Source organism: Petromyzon marinus, chromosome 30 (genome assembly GCF_048934315.1).
Source record: "Petromyzon marinus isolate PM22_M1 ecotype Great Lakes invasive population chromosome 30, UKy_Petmar_22M1.pri1.0, whole genome shotgun sequence".
Classification (NCBI taxonomy): Eukaryota; Metazoa; Chordata; class Hyperoartia; order Petromyzontiformes; family Petromyzontidae; genus Petromyzon; species Petromyzon marinus.
This window is the reverse complement of record NC_133696.1, coordinates 8,934,751-8,957,242: the sequence shown is the minus strand read 5'-3', so window position 1 is coordinate 8,957,242 and position 22,492 is coordinate 8,934,751. Positions and strand designations below refer to the sequence as shown.

The 22,492-nt window shown below is 51.4% G+C and overlaps 1 protein-coding gene across 1 annotated transcript; it reads right to left on the bottom strand.

Annotated features, from left to right (window-relative positions):
- Positions 1-1,256: 1,256 nt before the first annotated feature.
- LOC116947568 (Krueppel-like factor 15) lies at positions 1,257-21,401 on the bottom strand. The gene is made up of 3 exons (XM_032963457.2): positions 20,230-21,401; positions 13,685-15,177; positions 1,257-9,871 (listed from the first exon to the last, which is right to left on the bottom strand). Exons 2-3 carry the CDS (start codon positions 14,677-14,679, stop codon positions 9,703-9,705), a joined length of 1,164 nt encoding a protein of 387 aa, XP_032819348.1. The 5' UTR covers positions 14,680-15,177; positions 20,230-21,401; the 3' UTR covers positions 1,257-9,702.
- Between the last annotated feature and the right edge of the window lie 1,091 nt (positions 21,402-22,492).

The following is a 22,492-nucleotide window of genomic DNA, read 5'->3' as shown; positions in this document are numbered from 1 at the left end:
CACAAGCAATCGTCATCAGGTGAAAACAATTGCGAGAGAGCTGCTGAGCGAAACGTCGTGATATTTGTATTATTTTTATATCTACGTGGCTTTACCGAAAGACCCGAATAATATAATAATCTTTTTATTACTATGCTTGTTTACCAGAGGATTAAAGTCTCACCGAGTCTTGGGACTCTTTTTTAAGGAGGGTCCTGGCAAGGTTTTCTCAATAGGGGGTCGATATTGTTCCGTGTGTGATCCCAATTCAGTAATCTGCAGGTAAATTCTCAGCAATGGGGTTTTTTTTGCAAAAACCAACGACGGTGTGTGTGTGTTTTCAGGCTGCCGTGGCAAATGTTGTTACACATACGCATTTAGAACAACAGCCGCCATTCACCACGAAGTCGAGGTGATGTCACCACGGCGCTTTGTGTCAGGCTAGGTCAAGGCCGTAATTATATTTATTGGGGGGAACACATCCCCCCCAATATTCAAATATGCTTAAAATGTCCCCGCCAAATATATTGCTATAAAATAGATTTATGTTTATATGATTGTGGTTATGGTTGTACTTTATGAATCCCGAATCTCTGGCATTACATACAATGAAACAAGAAAAGGTAAAAAACAGGGCGATGTAATACAATACACTATTAGACATTATTGTAAACAATAAATAAAAAGTCCATCCTATGTGTTAGTGAATTGAAATATTTTAGGCAGGAAATTCGTTTTCAAATTGAGATTTTTTTCTGGGGGGGGACCCCCTGGAAGATTTGGTCCCCCCAATGTTGACTCCATGGCTACAGCCTTGGGCTAGGTGTACTTTAAGGCCATCACGTGAAATGTCAAAGGCTCGTTGGCAGGAGGTCACGGGTTGAGTAAGGTAATTGGCAGATGGAAACCCATGTAAATAAACAAAGATCCTCCTTATTGCCTTAACAAACTGTTGGGGCAAGTGTTGTTAGCGAGCACTTATGAAGGCCGGAACGGTACACGAGATGGGTGGCCAGCACCACACCCGACCCCCTTTCTCCCCTAGTGGCGATGTTTTTACACACCGCACCAGGTACTCATTTGAGGCCGAGTCGACCTAGGGGAAGCTCATGTCCGGTTAAAATAATCGCCACTGGTGTTGGCCGTGAGAGTGAGCTGAAATAGAACCCGGGTCGCCGTGTTCGTAGCGCAGCGCGCTAACCGCAACACGACCGCTTCCTACGCACAACGCACACTCACCACGCAAATAAATCGACCCACACACAGACCCGCAGAGCTCAGCTGCCTCGTGTATCCGTTTCTTTGTACACGTGTTTATTGAGATGATGCCGATGATCTCGCATACCTAGCGCACGTGGCCACAACACAGGTGATGCACACCAGCACTCGCCCCACACAAAAATATAGATTTGTAATTATACCACTAATACAGTATTACTATGACTTTTATTAATGTATTAATATTACTCATTCGTATTATTACCAATTTGTAATTCCGCTAGGATGCGGGAGGGTTGGTAAACCTGAGATGATTAATGATGGGGACAAGAAATGCCGCTGACCTTTACCAGATTGAGCTGACGTTATCACGTGGAGTCAACCCTGCCATGTGCGGTCAGGCCTGACACGTGGTGTCAAGTCTGCCACGTGGGTGTATAACGCTGCCACGTGGTGTCAACCCTGCCACGTGGGTTTTTTGTGTGCGTTTATAACCCTGCCACGTCGGGTTAACTCTGCCACGTGGTGTCAGACCTGCCACGTGGGGATAACACAAAGTGTATGTGCACTGCACGCGTATCTATGTAAGTCTAGTACATTCGAGTTGTGGTGCCACACGGCGTGTGGTCACGGGTATACATCTTGTGTCGGTATGCAAGTACACACACGCACCACACGGGACAGTCTACAGTACATAGTGAGTGTGTGTGTGTGGGACGGGGGAGGGGAGGTCAAAAAGTTTCGAGAAAGAGCCGTAAAAATTGTCCACCCACTCGAGGTCACGGCGACTACATTCACTCTGACAAAGGGCTTCACCGTTAAGTGCAGGGCAAGGAATAAGTGCTTTAGAGTTAAGGGGGTAATTAAACAAAATACTAAATCATTAATATTATGCACGCTGAGAAAACATGCCAACGTTGGCGCAACGTCGCATGTTCACTGGGAGTCTTTACGAAGTTGACTTCACAAATTTTCACTGGCTGCACCTTGCTACAATTCACACGCCTCTTTAGTATGGTCAAACAACCAAAGTCATAGACCCCCGTATAGCCTTTCACAAACTTTTGGGGCAAGTGCTGATAAGTGAAACCCCATAAAGGCCGGCACGGCACACGACGGGGTGGGTGGCTAACACCACGCCCGGTCGCCGTTCTCTCCCCAGTGCTGATGATCTCTAACACCGCGCACCGGGTAGTAACTTAGGGGCTAGTCGACCTGGGGGGGGGGGGAGAGAGAGACCCAGGAACTGTTCAAATATTCGTCACTGATGTTGGTCGTAAGCGGGAATCGGAACTCGGGTCGCCACATTCGAAGCACAGTGTGTAAAGCACTGCGCCACCGCTCCCACAAATGTCAAATAACCATTACCCCCGCCCCCCCCCCCAACGACCCACAATGGGTGGGGAGGTCCTCATCCAGCAGTGGATTTGACAAGAGCGGGGGGGTGTGCACCACGTAACTAGGAGACAAGAGAGGGGGGGGGGGGTTCGCTTGGTTGCGATGTGGCACTGAGGTTGCGAGTAGTTAAGTCGTGACACCGTGAGAGCGGTGCTGCTGCTGCTGCTGAATTGTGGTTGCGAGTGGTTGACCCAAGTTTCCAGTCACTCTCGGCGGAGGTGCACAGAGGAACGAGAGTGGAGTGTGTGCGTAAGTCAAGGTTTTGCTGTTTTAAGTGCAGAGCGAGCGATGGATTTCATAGATTCGAATGCATAACATGCACGCGCCAACGCCCAGTAAACGTGGTAAACGTGAAACGTTGGGCCAACCAACTACAGGCCAACGATTTCAACTATACGCCAACGTGATGTTTAATGGGAACACCATACTTCACATATACACACACTTTATATACACATCATACACCATATTCATCTCGTATTCACACGCCACATCATATACACCGCATATATATACACACCTCACACCATTCTCACCTTGCAGCACACGTGCCCCTTGCATCCCACTACAATTACACACCCTACACCGCACATACACACCACGTTAACACAAAACACCACGTACACCACACATGCCAAGTACAGACACCACACACAAACCAGACATACCATACGACATCTGCACAACAGATGACACATACATCACTCTCTCACACATCATACTCAACATTCCTGGTATAGCCATAGATTGTGGGGGGGTCCAGTGCTGTTGGTGAGCACCTGTTAAAGCTTGCGTCGTGCAAGATTGGGTGGTGTGGCGAGCAACACGCCCGGCCACCTTTGTCTCCCCAGTGCTGACGTTTACACACCATACCAAGTACTCATTTCAGGCTGAGTTGGCCTAGAGGAAGCCTGGGGCCGGTTTAGATGTTACCCACCACTGATGTTAGCCATGGCCCGGTTTCAAACTCAGGCTGCCAGGTTCGCAGTGTAGTGCGCTAACCACTGCGCCGCCGGTCCACACACATCATGCAAATCGCACGCACACATCACACACACACCATACATACATATTACACCACATTCAATCACACATTTCATATAAACGTCATGCACACGCAAACACAACAAGAGCTATGACATAACTGCAGCTCGTCATTAGGAAAGGGGTGGGGGGGTTATCCCAAGCCCAGCTGCAAGCAATGATGCAATTCTCGCTCGCCGTTTTCATCGGCTGACCATGACTTTGCTGCTGGTGGGTTTGAATGGGGTCCGAGGTGGAATGCACACCCCACTGAAGTGTAAGAATGGCTGGCACATCTTAAAGATGGCAAAGCAATGGTCAGTGGGCAGATCAGCTCCATGGTAGGTCCTGGTATCAAGGACATCGGCCCACATTTGCTGTTCCATCACTATGTAGTCCAGCAGATGTTCTTGCTTGGATCCGGCGTGCATCCATTTTGTTGTGTGGATGCGCCTATGCCAGAACAGCATGTTGGTGATTATACGGCCATTGGCTGCATAGAATTCTGCCCCATCCATGCCTTCCAATCACTTCGGTTCAGGTGTCTGTGTCATGGCCCCCCTTGGACGTTAAATTCACCCAGCAGGATGACTCTACCCCGAGGGGCCTCATCAACCGCCAACAGGGACCGGTGATAGAAGACATCTGACTCAAGACACAAATCACGCATCATACTCACACACATAACACTCAAACACAACATACATCACACACACATTACACGCATCACCCACACATCTCGCACATCACGTGCACATTACACACATCACACACTGGTCTGGATATTGGTTCCAGGAATTGAGGTCGCGGAATTTACAGTTCTCGCTGTCATTAAAATATTACACCCTGAACGAAAATACATCTCACAGACACGAACACGTCCTGATAGAATATGCACGTGTTCGGGCTAGTGTCACAGTTAACACGAAAGCTGGGCTCAAGAGTAGGGCTAGGCTGATAGCTAGGGCTGGTTCTGGGCAAACCAGCCCATATAATGAAAGGGGATGATGTCTTCAAATAGACCGATGTCATACACAATCCTGTCCGTTAAATGTCAAGACACCGTTTCAATTGCTTCTCCTGTACATTGCCAACACTTTCCCCTCCTCACCATCGTCATCGTCATCACTCCCAACGCCCATTGCGCATGGCAACCGACACAGGGTCGTGACAACGGGGATGTTTTGTCCTCAAAATTCACGTAAAAACCCGAGGAAGCAGCTCGACCAATTCCACCACTACCACGCACCGACACCGAGAGGCACAGGGACACGGCGAGACTCGGCACAGCGCTGGAACACAACCCCCAACAAAAACATTTGAGAAACCTTACGCACTCTGAAAAATAAGACACGGCGGCCGGCACAGGGGTTCAATGCGCCGAGTCAGTCGTTTCGGAACCGGACTCCTGCTCGTCAAAATGCTGGCGCCCGTTTCCGTTCCGTTCCGGGAGTGCACGCGCATGTGCGTGCGCCGCCTTTGGGTTTCATCCGCCCTTGGCTCAGGATTGCTTGTCGGCGTCCATAAACGCACGAGCTGTTTGTTGCGTGTTTGTTTTTGCGTATTGTTTGAAGAGCACACGTTTTTTTTTCCCGAGTCACTTCATATTTTTGTTCCAGTGCCATGTATCCGCGAGCCGTGTGTTCCCACGAAAGGCAACAATGCGGTTGAAGGTGAGGCCGACGGCCAACCGGCTGGCACGGGGTGGCACGAGAGGTCTGTGGAATCCGGCGCGAGCACCGAGTGGTTAAACGAAGACAACACGGCTTGGAAACAAACACAGCTCTCATCTTGAAGGTACTGCGTGTCCGCCCTGGGCTGTACCGCACGTGTTTGAAGCTTCGTTCGGGAGGGAAAAAAATACTTGAAATTTACGGTCAGGAGCGCCAAAACGACAGTGGCATGTTGACACTGAAACAAGGTCAAAGTACACGTAGAGCCCTTGTGAATCCACTGCTGGATAGGGGCCTCCCCATGCCCTGCGGGTTTCTTGACCAAAGTTCACCGTGCTGGTCAGTGCGGGTGGGTGCAGGCGGGGGAGCATTGACAAGTTAATGACAGAGGAGTCAAGTACAACAATGCATTTTTCTACACACTGCTGCCCTCTGATGCCCGTCACCAAGTGACCAGCACTGAGGAACAACTTCCACGCTTTGTCGTAAAATTTCACAAGTGACATCGTGAAAGCACTCCTGTGGGCAATTTAAACATCTTCCTATTTCACAGGGCCCGGAACGCAAAGCCCAAGCACGTACAGTTCTGATGGGAGTTTGCTGTTTGTGTTCGGTTCACGCAGTCATCGAGAGAGAGATCGCGAGCGGGCGATAATACGTCACATTCAAAGGGTTTTTCAGAGTTCAGCAGAAATGCCCCAAGTCTCAAGGTCACGCTGAGGTCAGGCCGAGGTCACCACGGATCTTATTCCCCCGAGACACTCCGGAAACTCATCACAATGGGTGCCCAGCAGACATAGCTCGAATGTTCCAAGTTAATAATAATTATAGCGATCGACAGATATTGCTGAATGGAGAACTTCAGAGTCTTAACGTCTTGCCGCGCAGCACTCTTTGTAGGAAGTTCAAAATGTGCTTAATGTCCAGCTGTTTGTCGATCCACTGCTCACGTGGTATCAGCCACTGGGGGTTGCTTGGACATATCTCACCATGCTGTTAGGGTGGGATGAGAAAAAGGTGGGAACCCAAGGACCGGTTCAGATATCGTGGGCAGGAATCGAACTCCGGTAGCCAGATAACCATGCTGCCGACCGTTTTACTGCTCTATCGGAGATGAAGAGGCATAACGAATGGACTTCAAAAGCCGTAATGAAACGTCGTGTTATGGGGATATTATTTGACAGCGTGGTGCACCGCTCTCTACGAAAGTACAGAATGAAAATTCCTGCATCTCATCTCAGGATGCTGAAAGCAACATTTGAACACAAATGTAAAAAAAAGACTACTTTGAGAGTCCTGCTGCTAAATATGGAAATATTTCTTTGCCGAGTACCAATACAAATTTACGCAACACAATCTGGAACATTACAAGAGGACGTTACCCCCATTCTACAAAAAACTTCACAGGCTTACCGGTTTTTATTATTATTTTCATCTGACAGATTGTGGTGGCTTGTTGGTGCTGTCACCCACAAGTCTTAAAGTTGTTAGTTAAATGACCTGTCAGTTGTCAAACTCGGCCCATCATCTCTGGGGGATGGTAAATTGAGTACCATTTTATTGTAAGTCAACAATGGTTGACTACGGGGCGACTGGTTCCCTCTATAGGAATGTGGATTTTTTTTCAACACTAATTTTAAGACTACCAATGGACTTGAGCAACTAAAAAATAATGATTGCTCATCCATTCCAGATTCTTCACTTAAAACTACGCGAGAGTTCGCTACGACTAAAAGCCTCTTTTTCAACGGACAGATAGGCGCAGCCCTGCAATGACTTGTCCATGCCACTGCAGGCAGAAGGGCCTCCACTCCAAGGGAGTTATTTGGCCCTAACTCTTGCACGCTGGCCAGACGTTTTGGAATATATGCGCATACCAAAACCTCACCCCACCACACGTGACCTGCCAATCGACCGACTGTGGTGAAAATTATTGATACTGCTGGGTGGACAGAGGGAGTCGTGGGGAGGGATATGAGAAACTTGGCCCATTAATTTCACTGCCAAGCCGGGGAGACAGAACTCAACCGGGTGACCTCTGGATTGCGAGTGCAGTGTGTGAACTATCGTAACGCGGAATTTTCTAACATCTGAGCGCCGGCTACCATTTATACCGCACGGCGCTTGAGTGTGGTGGACTCGCTGTGCTGCGGTGACACTGTTTGCGTGCGCAGCGCTCAATGGAAAAAGAGACTTCCACTCTCGGCGACCTCTCACCTTTATCTGTTTGTGCCTCTATAGGGACGCACTGTGACTTTGATTTTTTAGCGGCCTTACCCGTGATGACCTCTTGACCCCGACGCACATGAACGCATGTAAACAGACGCGTACGCTCAGACACGCACGCAGATCCACGCGCAAACACGCATACGCGTGCGCGCATTTGTGAGTGCCCTCGCACACACACATCGCACGCACACACGTACGCATGCGTGCGTGGTTGGCTAACGAGGTGACTGACCGCTGGCTGTGACCCCGAGCAAACACAGGAACCCCGCCTGGGGCGAAGTCCGCGGGGGAGGCGTAGACGGGCGTTCCGACGCAATGTCCGGCTGAGGTATTCACTCTGTGTGTGTGCGAACGCGCAACAAGCGGGCACACAAGCACCCGCGTGCTGAACACAAGAACGCACGCTAACACACACTATCACAGACTAACACGCGCGCGCACCCATGATCGCGCGCGCACGCACGCTATGGGTTGGGACACCGTTGTATATGTAACAACACCCACAACATGCTGCCACTCCCGCCAGACACGCGCGGCTGCCAGACTTCACTCATGAACCGTTTTAGGCAACACGTGGGCACTTGTTGGCCAGTTGCCAATTATCATTGGAGGCAAGAGGATTTAGGACTGGCAACTGAGGTAGGGCTACCATACAAAAAATCCCACACCTGTCCTCGTGTCTGGGAAAAGGCAGTTACCGTTAGGGTTTAGAGTCGGCGACGTGAGCAGCAAAAAATATCGGTGAATTTCCGAGCGCTGGCGAAAGCATCGACAAGCTTCTTTCGCTACGGCGAGATGACGGCGGACGTTCACGGCACGGCGAGTGAAGTGGCGTGACGCAAACACGAAACCACACGTTCCTCTCCGAGCCAAGGCCAGCATCGCAGTCGGGGGGGGCAAGCCCTAACTCTCCACCCTCCCTCGGCACATGCGACCCCCAACCTGGCCGCTCGTGGCCCCTTGGATGTTGTGTCTCCCCCCCGCACCCTCCAGAGGCCTAAGGGACGAGAGTCCAGGAGGCGTGACGGACAGAGACCTTGATTCAGCGAGTCGCTCCCATCTTCTCGCGCACGGTTCCGGCGGCCGCAACCACGGCGGGGAAAAAGGTTCTCGCTCGGCAGTAGAAAAAACCGATAGTGTGGAGATGGAATCACCGCTTGACATCATCGCTTCATCAATTTTAATAAAATTCACTCAGTCGCTCGTGTGATGAAAGAGTTTGTTGCCGTCCGGCTCAGCGTAGCAGGACAGGGTTATGGGAGGCCAGTGTCCAGGACGTCGCCAACCCAGAGGAAAAATCAGTAACCCCTGCCACACCACACCCAGTGGAACTCTCCATATGCATGTGGCTACGAGTCACGTGCCAACTACTCCATTAATTCTACCAGAAACACTGGAAAATATTCAGTTGAGAAATTAACTCCCGGGCGGTATCCGCTCACACGCGGTGGCGTCGCACGTCACAGCGGGGTTTTCTCGACGCGTTCCGGGGTGATCCCACCGATGGATACACGCGTGGCGGCGCTCGCGGCGAGACGCTTTGCCCGATACGAAGAAGGGTTTGCTCCATCATCCGTGTGCCACCTTTTGGCCTTGCGAGGCAGCGTGCGCAACGTGCAGAGGTGGGCACGTGCCCCACACACGCGTAGGCCATATATATAAACACGCACAAGCGTACAAATCGCTTTGTACTTATACAAACAACAAGTGCTATCGGGCCTGGGTTCATCATTATTCACATATCTGCATCTCCAGCTCTTTAAAGAAGAAATCCGAAGGTAGTCCTCCTCCTTGCAGCGTCCACCCTCCGATGCGCTCCACCTGGTTCCCTCTTCCCTCAGGGGGTCCAACCCTTTCCCACCCCAATCTCAGTTGTCATCACCGCCGCCACACACGTGCTTCAGTGCCAAGTCTGTACAGCACCGTCAGACACTTTAAATCCTTATGTCAGCGTAGCCGAGTGGAGAGCCAGACCCGGTTGAATTCAGCGTCACTTGGTAAGGGGCCAGTAGCCTTCGGAGAAAACCAGGGGTGAGGGGTGTTGGGGGTCGTGCATCAGGGACTGGGAGGGCAGCACCCTTTGGGAGGCAAGGCACCCTTTTGGGGGGTGAGGGCCCGTGAAGAGGTGGGGTGTGGCACCCGCGGGAGGGGAGGGCAGAACCTGCAGAGGGGGGCGCGGCAGTCAGCTGACGGAGCGCACGGAGCGGCTAGAGCGTGGGAAGCGGTGCACCTTGACATGCTTGGACAGGTGGTCGCTGCGCGCGAACTTCTTTCCGCACACGGGGCAGGCGTACGGCTTCACGCCCGAGTGCGAGCGGCGGTGGCGCGACAGCTCGTCCGAGCGCGAGAACCTGGGTGCGCGGACAGACGCACGCGCATGCAGATGCGCGCACATTTAAGCACATACACAGACGAGAGCACGCAGACGCGCACACAGACGGGCGCGCATACTTGCGACTGTCTCGCTGCAATGACTTATAACCTGCGCCTATCGCCACATCACCATGAATCTGCCCGATCTCGTCGGATATCAGATCTCAGAAGCTAAACAGCATTGAGGCTGGATATTGTTCGGATGGGCGACCACTGTGCACACGTCTCTCTCGGCCTGCCGCAGGGCCTACGTCGTCGGCAGCGGACGGCGATGCGGCCAAATCCGCCGTGGTATTTGTACTCCTCACGTCTCCTCACTTTCACCAACCCTCACGGACTGACCATGACAATGGATACAGGACACGCCATGATTGATGGATAGTGGATGTATATACAGAACGTTTGTGGGATGAGGCACGGGTTAACAGACCCTACAGGATACCTGTGCACACAGGATACAAGTTATTCAGGTCGAGCGGCTGATGCGACGTCAAATATTATTTTATCGCAGGATTTGCCTATTGTCCACAGATTTGCCCCGGTTTACGGTTTAAAGGTGGACGATGACCATATCACCCGGAATGCGCCAAATTTCGGAAGCTATTCAGAATTGAGTTCGGTTAGTCCATGCATGGACGACCAACATGCCGTAACAGCAAGCAGCCACGGGCGTCGGTGCGGGCCATGCAGCACCGAGGGGGGCAACAGGCCCGGTTGTGAGTTGATGGCCTCAGCATGGTCACCAGTGACTCACACGAAGACCTATAGACTCACAGAGTCTCAGACTGACATAGAGGCCCATAGACTAAGACAGTCTCATTGATTCACACAGAGACCTATAGATTCACACAAGAGACCTATAGATTCACACAGAGACCTATAGATTCACACAGAGACCTATAGATTCACACAGAGACCTATAGATTCACACAGAGACCTATAGATCCACACAGAGACCTATAGATCCACACAGAGACCTATAGATTCACACAGAGACCTATAGATTCACACAGAGACCCATAGATTCACACAGAGACCCATAGATTCACACAGAGACCCATAGATTCACACAGAGACCCATAGATTCACACAGAGACCTATAGATTCACACAGAGACCTATAGATTCACACAGAGACCTATAGATTCACGCAGAGACCCATAGATTCACGCAGAGACCCATAGATTCACACAGAGACCTATAGATTCACACAGAGACCTATAGATTCACACAGAGACCTATAGATTCACACAGAGACCTATAGATTCACACAGAGACCTATAGATTCACAGAGACCTATAGATTCACACAGAGACCTATAGATTCACACAAGAGACCTATAGATTCACACAGAGACCTACAGATTCACACAGAGATCTACAGATTCACGCAGAGACCTATAGATTCACACAGAGACCTACAGATTCACACAGAGATCTACAGATTCACACGGAGACCTATAGATTCACACAGAGACCTATAGATTCACACAGAGACCTATAGATTCACACAGAGACCTATAGATTCACACAGAGACCTATAGATTCACACAGAGACCTATAGATTCACACAGAGACCTATAGATTCACACAGAGACCTATAGATTCACACAGAGACCTATAGAGGCACACACTCCCATAGACTCACAAAGACCGAGTTGTGATGAAACCGGGTTCTCTGGTGTTATAAGTTGATGGTTTCAGCATTGTCACCAATCACGTAAATAGAAGCAGCATATACAAATTGGGGGTTTTCAAAAAATTATCCCCCCACGCTGATAAAACCCCTTCAGAGCCAATGAAGCAATGAAAGCCATGGCCTGTCCGCATACACACACAGGGGCAGCTGCAAGAGGATAAGAGTAGAATGCATGATAGACAAAAGCAGATCATATCGTTAACCCCGTTAAGCAAATAACTTGTGTTTAAAGTCTGTTAAATATTGTGTCGTGCTCCCCCAGAATTACTCCCCCCCTCGCTGTAAAAAAATTCACCCTACAGGCATGTAGTTGGAAAATGGTTTTGGGGGTCGAGATGTGTTTGGGTATGGGTATTGTATGGTTCTTGTTATAATGATGCTGGGCCACCCAGGAAAGGCTGGCTTATCCGAGTCTCAAGACTCTGTTTCAGGTGGGTCCGACTAAGTTTTCGCAGTAGCAGGGGGAGCCATGTTGCTGTTGCCGTGCGTCATCCAAATTGAGTAATTTGCAAGTAAGATTTCGTGCTGCCCAATTCCAGTTACGATTTGTGTTTTTTTTTAATAGCTAAAGCAGCAGGAAACTTGAGGAAACCCACACAGAACAGGGGGAGAGAACATACAAAATCCACGCAGCCAGGCACCCAAGTCTGGAATCGAACCCAGGCCCTACTTGTTACGAGGCACAAAGTCCTATCACTGCGCCTTCCTGCCTTCCGGTTATAATTTACGATTATGCTTAGGTTATTATTTGCGTTGGGGTTTGGGCTATGGTTTTGCTGTTGGAGCCGTCACGTGGCCTTTTGCAGCCTGAGCAGCCACGTGTAGGCGACGGAAACCGTCGCGTTACGGGCGGGTGGGCGGCACGGGGCAGGAGAGGGGGGCAGGAGAGGCGAGAGACATGGCGTGGGGCGAAGGCGTGGGGCGGAGGGGAGAGCGGAAGGAAGAGAGGGTAGGGGAGTGGAAAGTGAGAGAGGAGAGAGATTGTTGTGGTGTCACGTGTACCGCCATCTGCGCGGGACGCGTCGCCATGCCTCGGGGCCGCGAGAAAGGGAGAAGCGGAGATGACACGAACATGGGCGAGCTGGGTCTGAGGGGACGGGAGAGCTGGGGCTGAAGGGATTGGAGAGCTGTTGATGAGGGGATGGGAGAGCTGGGGTTGACGGGATGGAAGAGCTGGGGATGAGGGGACGGGAGAGCTGGGGTTGAGGTAATGGGACAGCTGGGCCCGGTTACATAGAACGCACCCAAGTAAAAATGTTTCTTATTTAACGTCGCTGTGCTTTGGAATGGAAGTGAAGGGGGAAGTTTCACTGGAGTGATTTCGTTCAACTGACCATAGGAACTAAAAACACCACCAAGTGATTTGGGGGATAGGATATCTGGGGAGGCAGGAAATGTGCTAAGATTTGAGGGACACTGGGCAGGCAAAGGCCGTCTACAAAATAGAATCCACCTGGTCAAAAACAAAGTTTGACATTTTCAGACACACTGTTTGAAGAATGACTTTGCACAGTACTGGAATATCCATGCACAGGTTACCGATAAGAAACTGGAGGATCAGCAATTGAAGAACTGGCATTGATAAACCCAAGGGTTCGGGGATCCGAGAACCCAGGAACCAGATACACGGGAAGGGAAGAGGGAACCAGGGATGATAGACGTGGGGGACACACAGTAGATAAGACCGATGGAATGGAAAACCCAGGAGTGAGAACATTTGGGAGTAATTCAGATCATGAAACAAAGAGAGCTCGGATCAAGGAGTTGAGAAACCAGGACTGACACTCAAGAGATGTGAAAGCCAGAGATAACAAACACGGGGGATTGGAGACCTGAAAGATGAGAGACTGAGGAAAGGGAGGCAGAAGATAAAACGACAAAGAGGGAGAACCCCGATGTGAGACCCAGAGAAGCCTGGGTGTGAAACCCAGGAAGACGATGGGGGTGTGAGACCAGACTTTCCTTCAAAAACCCAAGGAAAGAGTGGAATGGACATGCGGAGTCATCGGACCAAATAGCAAGTGCCTGAGAGATCCACAAAAATAGGTCCTATAAGGCAAAGAACTCATCCCCGCAGATCACCCAATCCCTCACCTCCATCCACATCCTGGCCAGGTGCAGGCAAAGGGCTTCTCTCCCGTGTGGCGCCGCAGGTGCGCCTTTAGGTGGCTGCTCTTGGTGTACATCTTGTTGCATCCCGGATGCTCACACTTGTGCATCTTCAGCACTTCGTGGGCCGCCGCCACTGCGACCGCCGCCCCGTGTGGGCCTCCTCGCACCGTCAGCCGCTGGCCCGCCACCGGCACGCCGCTCACCACGAGGCCACCGGGCCCCTGCAGCGCCGTGCCGGGCTTGGCCGCGATCGGCACGGGAGCGATGCGCACGTAGGGCCGGCACGACGACGCGGGACCTTGCGGCACCAGCGCGAACGTCTGGCCCTGGATGTTGATGAGCAACTGCGCGAGCTTCACGCCGCCCGCCGGAATCGGCGGAGGCGACTGCCCAGCTGCCTCAGCCGACCGTTCCGCCGCTGGCGTCGCCACGGGCTGCACAACGAGTGGCAACGTGGACGTCGGACGGATCGTGCTCACGTCGCCGGGGCTGCCGGAGCAATTGATGCTGCCGATGCTGCTCGTGCCTCCCCCACTACCGCCGCCACCGCCGACGTTGCAGCTGCTGCCGCCGCCGTGCTTGTTGGTCTCGGTCGTGGCCTCAACCTTGATTGTGGCCGAGCTGTCCGTGCCGTTCTTGAGCACCTGCATGTGCTCCTGCAGGAACTCCTCGATCTCTTCCAGCGTGGGTCTGAAGTCACCCGCGAGGTCCGGGAGCTCAAGGGTGCACACTTGCTGCTGCTGGTGGTGGTGCCCCGTGCCACCCCGTGCCTCCTGTTGCAGCTGCAGCTGAGGTGTCCCACCGCTGCATTGTGGGCTGTCGCCGCCGCTGCTGCTGCCACTGCATGTGGAGCGCGGGCTGCTGCTGCTGTTGCTGCTTGTGTCGCTGTCGCCCTCCGAGCCCAGGCCTTGCTCGCTCGCTCCGCGCACCTCGTCCGACTGCATGTGTGGGGCCTCAGCCGGGATCACCTCCACCATCCCGGGGACCCTGGGACCACGGGGACTCGCCGCAGGCCCAGGTCCCGGGCCTTGGGGTCCCCTCCTCTCTCTCTCCCCTCCTCTCTCCGGTATTCTCCCCTCTTCTCCCACCGTGGATTTTGCTCCCTTCACTTCTCTCCCTCTTTCACGTGGTGGCGCCAAGGAATCTCTCTTCTCTCTCCTCTCACCCCGACCACTGAGCTCGCGCTCTCATCTCCTCCCCTGCCCGTCACCTCAACTCCCCTCCTCGTGCCAAACGGTCCTTGGGCACCCCCCCCCCCCCACCTCTTCTTATCCTGCCTGTACCTCCACTCACATCGGCCCTGTCTGTGGGCCACCCGCTCTCGCTACTCCTCCTCTCTTCTCTCACTTAAGGAGTTGAGCCTCACCAACTCTCTCCTCTGACCGGTCTCCACGTGCGGCTCGCGTGTCCGTATCCTCGTCGGGAGGGGAGGAGGGGGAGCGCCGAGCTGGGGTGGGGACCCACGCTCCCCGGCCCTAGAGGGTTGGATGACGGGGGGGGGGGGTGAGAGGCGAGGTTGTAGTCACGGTGTAGTCAAGGTGTGGTGGGCACACTGTGGCCACGGAGCCGAATGCAGCTCACCAAGGACTCTTTTGTGATGTCATTTATTAAGGGCTACCGTCTCGTATTGAAACATTTAGGGGTGTTTTTTTTTACACCGGATTTAAATAAATGGCTCTTCTTGTTATTTTGATTTCCGATCCCTGGCGTTGTATTTGTGCACTGCGCACTGTGTGCGCACTATTTGTATGTGTACTTGACTCTTTAGTGCTGTTTGTGTGCTGCATATACTGATTCATTATCTGGTGATGCTGGTGCTGCATCGGCAGTGATGTACCAGCACAAACAACAACAACAACAAACTCAACACACCCCGTGTCAATAACAATGCGTGTGAACCGAAATTAAACAAGTGCACAATAGCCGACGTTTCGGGTAATGGCCCTTCGTCACGGCACATTGACAAGCCAAAGATGGAGGTGGTGTTTACTGTGCACAGTTGTCTGTGTATTGCATCTGTAGTTACCTTCAGTACTTTGTGTACTGCGTAACTGGCTGTGGACTGTCATACTGTTAATTGTGTACTGAAAATACCGTATGAATACTGTGTTATTAGCATTCGTCAATAACCACACACGCGTTTGTTTCTTTAAGTCCAGGTTAATATCGATCAGTGGCAATTGCACAATCAAGCAACCTCATGCGTGGACGGGTTTCGACATCCTGGGTCTCATCAGCATCGTCAGGATCGTTAAGGGAATGCTCGCTCCTCCTCCATATATTAATCACTCCGTGGTCTATCCACTGCTGGTTGAATTAAGGTAACGCCGATCCACGATGTAGCAATTACGTACCGATAATCTTTGTGTGAGCTTGTAACGATTAATAGTTGATGACTTGTTATTACGGTGTTGGACTCGTGAACACGTGCCATTGTATGCAAGCGATGTGCAAACCACATGCAAATTACCGTGTGAATGTTCTCTGCGGTAACTGGAAAATAATCGATTGTTTACATCGACTTGTTAAGATGCAATCGTCGGTGGTGAAGTCTGTATGGAATATAGATTATAAATAATTGCTTATCAGTTATTTATAATTAATCAGTTTATGGTTATGATTGTGTTTGTTTGCATACATCGCTACATACAAATACTGTACAAACATCCCCTGTATAGCCTCAACACTGTTAGGGCAAGGGGACGTCCACAAATGACGTCACGCGATTTTGGACGATTTTTGACCCCCCCCCCTCGTCACAAGGCGTCACAAAAAGTCAGACCCCCCCCTCAAATATGACGTCACAAAGCTCTGCCCCTGCCCCCCCCACAAAAAAATAAAACATGCTTCAAATCGCTTTAAACTATTGTCATTGTAGTGCGTATTTAATGTCCCGCTGCACTCTGATGTTGTAGGAGAAAACATTTATTAAAAAGTATATTTAATTAAATAGAACGTGTATATTTATTTAAAGTTGCGCATTTTGATGTGACGTCATATTTCTCAAACCCCCCCCCCCCCCATCGTCACAAATGTCTGACCCCCCCCCCCAGGTGCGTGACGTCATTTATGGACGGCCCCCTAGTGCTCTTAGCGAGCAGCGCCTATGAAGGCCGGCACAGCACACAGGGAATGATAATGACAAAGATAAACACAAAGCCGTTCACTACCACCACACTCAAACACACACGCGTCAGCTCCTATTCTCTGGACTTTCATCAGTGCTGAAGTTAAGTTGCTGGCCGCTTTGCGTTACAGACCGTTGAACCTGCGCCCAACAACTGCGATTGTAAATAAAATCACACACACAAGTTAACACTACACACACACTGTCACACACACAATCACACTGCACACACACACAGCCATTATCATACACACGACACACACACACATATATACACAATCACCCTGCACACACACACACACACAGCCATTCCCATACACACGACACACATATATACACAATCACACTGCACACAGCCATTCTCATACACACGACACACATATACACAATCACACTGCACACACACAGCCACTCATACACACGACACACAGACATATACACAATCATACTGCACACACACACAGCCATTCCCATACACACGACACACACATATACACAATCACACTGCACACAGCCACTCATACACACGACACACACATACACAATCACACTGCACACAGCCACTCATACACACACACATATACACAATCACCCTGCACACACACAGCCATTCCCATACACACGACACACACATATACACAATCACCCTGCACACACACACACAGCCATTCCCATACACACGACACACATATACACAATCACACTGCGCACACACAGCCACTCATACACACGACACACACATATACACAATCACACTGCACACACATATCCATTCTTATACACACGACACACACATACACAATCACACTGCACACACAGCCACTCATACACACGACACACACATATACACAATCACACTGCACACACACAGCCATTCCCATACACACGACACACACATATACACAATCACACTGCACACACATATCCATTCTCATACACACGACACACACATATACACAATCACACTGCACACACACACAGCCATTCCCACACACACGGCACACATATACACAATCACACTGCACACACACAGCCACTCATACACACGACACACACACATATACACAATCATACTGCACACACACACAACCATTCCCATACACACGACACACACATACACACAATCGCACTGCACACACACACATAGCCATCTCATACAAACATACTGCACACACATACACAATTACACACACTCATGTCTTACACAATCATAATACGACACACTCTCACTCACATATATACAATCACACTGCACACGCAAACATCTCATGCATAGACATCCCCATACACACGCTCACAAACTCTCATACACAGCGTATAATTTCTCATACATACTGCATATACATACACAATGACACAGCACATACACACTCTCACATTCTCATACACAATAACACACAGCGTACTCTCACACACACTGCGACCTTGCCCACACACCCATTCACACGTACCAACACGCACACCGTGCTGTGTACACGTGCACACACGCACACGTGCAAACAAAACATCACTGATCCCCTCCATATCGCCCTTTATCAGACGTGTTGGGACAAGTTATGTTAACGAGTAGCAGCACCTATGGCGCTAGCACGCGAGGTTGGGTGGTGTGGCCAGGACCACGTCCGCCCGGCCGTCTTTGTCTTCCCAGCGGGCATATGTTTACACTATGCACCCGGTATTCATTTAAGGCCGTGTCGACCTAGGGGTGGGGGTTCCCAGGAGCGGTTCATATTTTCGCCACTGATGTTGCCCGCGTGGGGGGGTGGGGGATGGAACGCGACTCACGAAGTGTCTCGTGTGTATGTCTACGTGTGTGTGTGTCTACGTGTGTGTACGCGTGTGTATACGTGTGCACGTGTGTGTGCGTGTGTCTGCGTGTACGTGTGCGTGTCTGCGTGTGTGTGTACGTGTGTGTGTCTACGTGTCTGCGTGTGTGTACGCGTGTGTACGTGTGCACGTGTGTGTGCGTGTGTCTGCGTGTGTGTGTACGTGGACGTGTGTGTACGTGTGTGCGTGTACGTGTGTGTACGCATGTGTGTGCGTACGTGGACGTGTGTGGACGTGTGTGTACGTGTGTATACGTGTGTGTGTACGTGTGTGTGTGTACGCGCGTGTGTGTACGTGTGCACGTGTGTGTGTGCGTGTGTCTGTGAACGTGTACGTGTGTGCGTGTACGTACGAATGCGCACGTACACCGCGACTCTTCCGTTTCACACTCCCATAACTTGGAACACTCACTCGGGGAAATCTTTTTATAAAGATGAACATCGTCACTCGCAAAAGGCGAGATGGTTGTGTTGGAGTGGTGGGGGTGGTGGTGGGGGGGGTCCCCGCCTCCCTTCTCTCCCTCCCGCTTCCCCCTGCACTGGGCCCCGCCATGCCCGCCCCGGGCCTCGCGGCGTCTCCTCGCGCCACGTGGAGCCCGCGGAAGGGGGGGGGGGGTCCCACGCGGGGTCCCACGCGGGGCGCTGTCAGGTCGTGTGGGATGGGTGAAATGAGTTAAGAAATGGATTGGTGGTGGGTGGATTGATGGAATTGTGGATTAACTGCGTATGTTTAACTTATTTCGCACCGTACGCAGCCAACCGTGCTAACCGGAGGTCCGGTGAAATGACAAAACAAATAAAAACAAAACGCATGGGTGGGTGGGTGGATGCATGGAACTCACTAAAAAATGATGGATGTATGGTGAGATTGATTGGTGGATGAAATGAGCGAACAATGGATCGGTGGATCAATTGATGGCTGTGTGGATGGAAAGAATTCTGAAGTTATGGATGGATGAAATGAGTGAAGTTATGTATGGATGGGTGGGTGGATGGATGGATGTGAAGGATGGATGTTATTAGATGGGTGGATTTAGAAAGGGGCGTTAATTAAGTGTAAGTTGAGTGGACTGATGTCTGGGAAATAAGGGGTGACGGAAGGCGGATCAACGATTTGGTAGGAACTTAAATGAACATTTAAAGTTCGGTAGCTGGAACGAAGGGTTGGAATGCGAGCTGCGTGGACGGTGGACCGATGGATGATAAGATGAAGAGGTGTATGGGAGAGCTGTGAAGGATTCATACAAGGGGGAAGGATGGATGGAGTGCACGAGTGTCGAGCGACAGCAGGGAAAACTCTGGCTCTTGCGGTCCCCTTACAGACACGAAACTCTCCGCCTCCCCTCGCCACCTTCCCGGGCCCCTATCCCCTCGCACGCAAACACGAACGAGAGACAACGACGCGAACGAAGAGCGACTCTTTACATTTAGAGCCCCCCACCCCCACCTCCCAGCTTTCAGCTCCCAAGGCCCCCTCCTCCCCCCTTCCAGCAAAGGGGGGCACGAGCAAAAAACCAGCACTCTTACCATCAACATGATCAACATCACCAACAAACAACAGCAGCAGCACTTACTCGTTGTGCAGCACCCGGCGATTGCTCCCACGTTGTGCTACTCTCTCCCGCGATGGGTCGCGTGCTGCTCTTGTTGATGCTACTGCTGCTGGTGATGATGTTGTTGTTGTGTCGTTAAAGAACTCCCCTCTCTATCGAGGTTGCTGCCGTTGAAATGTCGCTTCCATCCACCCGCGTTTCAGCCACTCCACATCATCACATGACGGCGATGGGGGGGGAGGGAGGCTTGTGCGTGGGGAATGTGTGTGTGTTGTGGGGGGATGTGGGAGTATGTGTGTGCGTATGTGAAAGGTGGGCGGGGGGGTGGGTGGGTATGTGTGTGGGAGTATGTGTGTGCGTTTGATGGGTGGGAGGTATGTGCGTGTGTAACTGGTGTGTGTATGTTATGGGGGTATTGTACGCGTAATGGTTAGGTATGTGGGTAGGGGTATGTGTGGATGTATGTAATGAGTGGGTAGTGTGTATGTGTGATAGCTTGGGTATGTCCTGGGTCCGTTGGTATGTGCTCCGTTGATACGAAGGGCCGAGTTTTGTATGTGTGTAAATGCGAGCTTTGGTGTGGAGAGAGACTGGTTATGTGTGTTCATATGCTGCTTTTTGTGTTTGTGTAAACACGTGTTCGATGCAATGGCGTCACGAGAACGGAGGCTCGGCGGGTGACATCACATGACCAACCCTGCCTCCACTCACTGGCGGTGAGAGAAGTGCGCGTGTGAATGAGATCGATGTGTGGCTATGTGTGAGACAGTATATGACATTCGTGTTGTTTCCTGTGCCAGCCTTCATACGTGCTCGCTAAAAGCACTTTCCACAACAATCTGTGCCTATACTGTATGGGGGAACTTTGTGAACGTGATAGTGCGTGTATATATTGTTTTATAAAAATCAAATGTACTGGGGAGACAAAGGCGGTCGGGCGTGGCGCTGGTCACACCAACCCCCGTGGTGGGACGTACCGGCTTTAATAGATGCTCGTTAACAGCAACTTGCCGCAACAGCCTGTGGTGGACTACACGGGGGACCATTGTCTTTATCTCTGCGTTTCAATGTTTGTATTGTTGTCTTTGGCACCGCAATGCAAAGCACGTCCACGTGTTACCCCCGCGCGTGTACCACGTGCAATGACGTCACGGACAGGGAGGCTCGACGGTGACGTCACGAGCGCGGCGGGGCTCGTGTCGGGGGAAGGGAGGGGGGTTGGGTCGTATCGCCGCTCCTCATTGGCTCGGTGTGGGGGGGGGGGCGTTGCGACGTCAACGCGGGTCGCCTCGTTCGGCCACTTGACGTCACCCCTCCCCTCACCACCCCTTCGCTGCGGGATGTGACGTCACGGCGATCACGTGGCGCCTCGCGTGCAAGTGACCTTGGGTGTTGTGGAGGCGAGACCGGCTTCTACCGGCACACACTGAGAGATATACTGGCACACTGAGAGATATACTGGCACACTGAGAGATACACTGGCACACTGAGAGATATACTGGCACACTGAGAGATACACTGGCACACTGAGAGATATACTGGCACACTGAGAGATATTCTGGCACACTGAGAGATATACTGGCACACTGAGAGATACACTGGCACACTGAGAGATACACTGGCACACTGAGAGATATACTGGCACACTGAGAGATACACTGGCACACTGAGAGATATACTGGCACACTGAGAGATACACTGGCACACTGAGAGATATACTGGCACACTGAGAGATACACTGGCACACTGAGAGATACACTGGCACACTGAGAGATACACTGGCACACTGAGAGATATACTGGCACACTGAGAGATACACTGGCACACTGAGAGATATACTGGCACACTGAGAGATACACTGGCACACTGAGAGATATACTGGCACACTGAGAGATACACTGGGACACTGAGAGATATACTGGCACACTGAGAGATACACTGGCACACTGAGAGATATGCTGGCACACTGAGAGATATACTGGCACACTGAGAGATATACTGGCACACTGAGAGATACACTGGCACACTGAGAGATACACTGGCACACTGAGAGATATACTGGCACACTGAGATACACTGGCACACTGAGAGATATACTGGTACACTGAGAGATACACTGTCATACTGAGAGATATACTGGCACACTGAGAGATACACTGGCACACTGAGAGATATACTGGCACACTGAGAGATACACTGGCACACTCAGAGATATACTGGCACACTGAGAGATACGCTGGCGTCACGGGGGGTATACTGACACACTGAGAGATATACTGCCACA

Excerpts from the sequence above, each read along its gene's own strand:
- LOC116947568 (XM_032963457.2), bottom strand. The coding sequence starts at position 14,679 with ATGGTGGAGGTGATCCCGGCTGAGGCCCCACACATGCAGTCGGACGAG. Across the intron at positions 9,872-13,684 it reads TGGCCAGGATGTGGATGGAG|GTTCTCGCGCTCGGACGAGC; the intron begins GTGAGGGATTGG and ends CCGCGCACCCAG.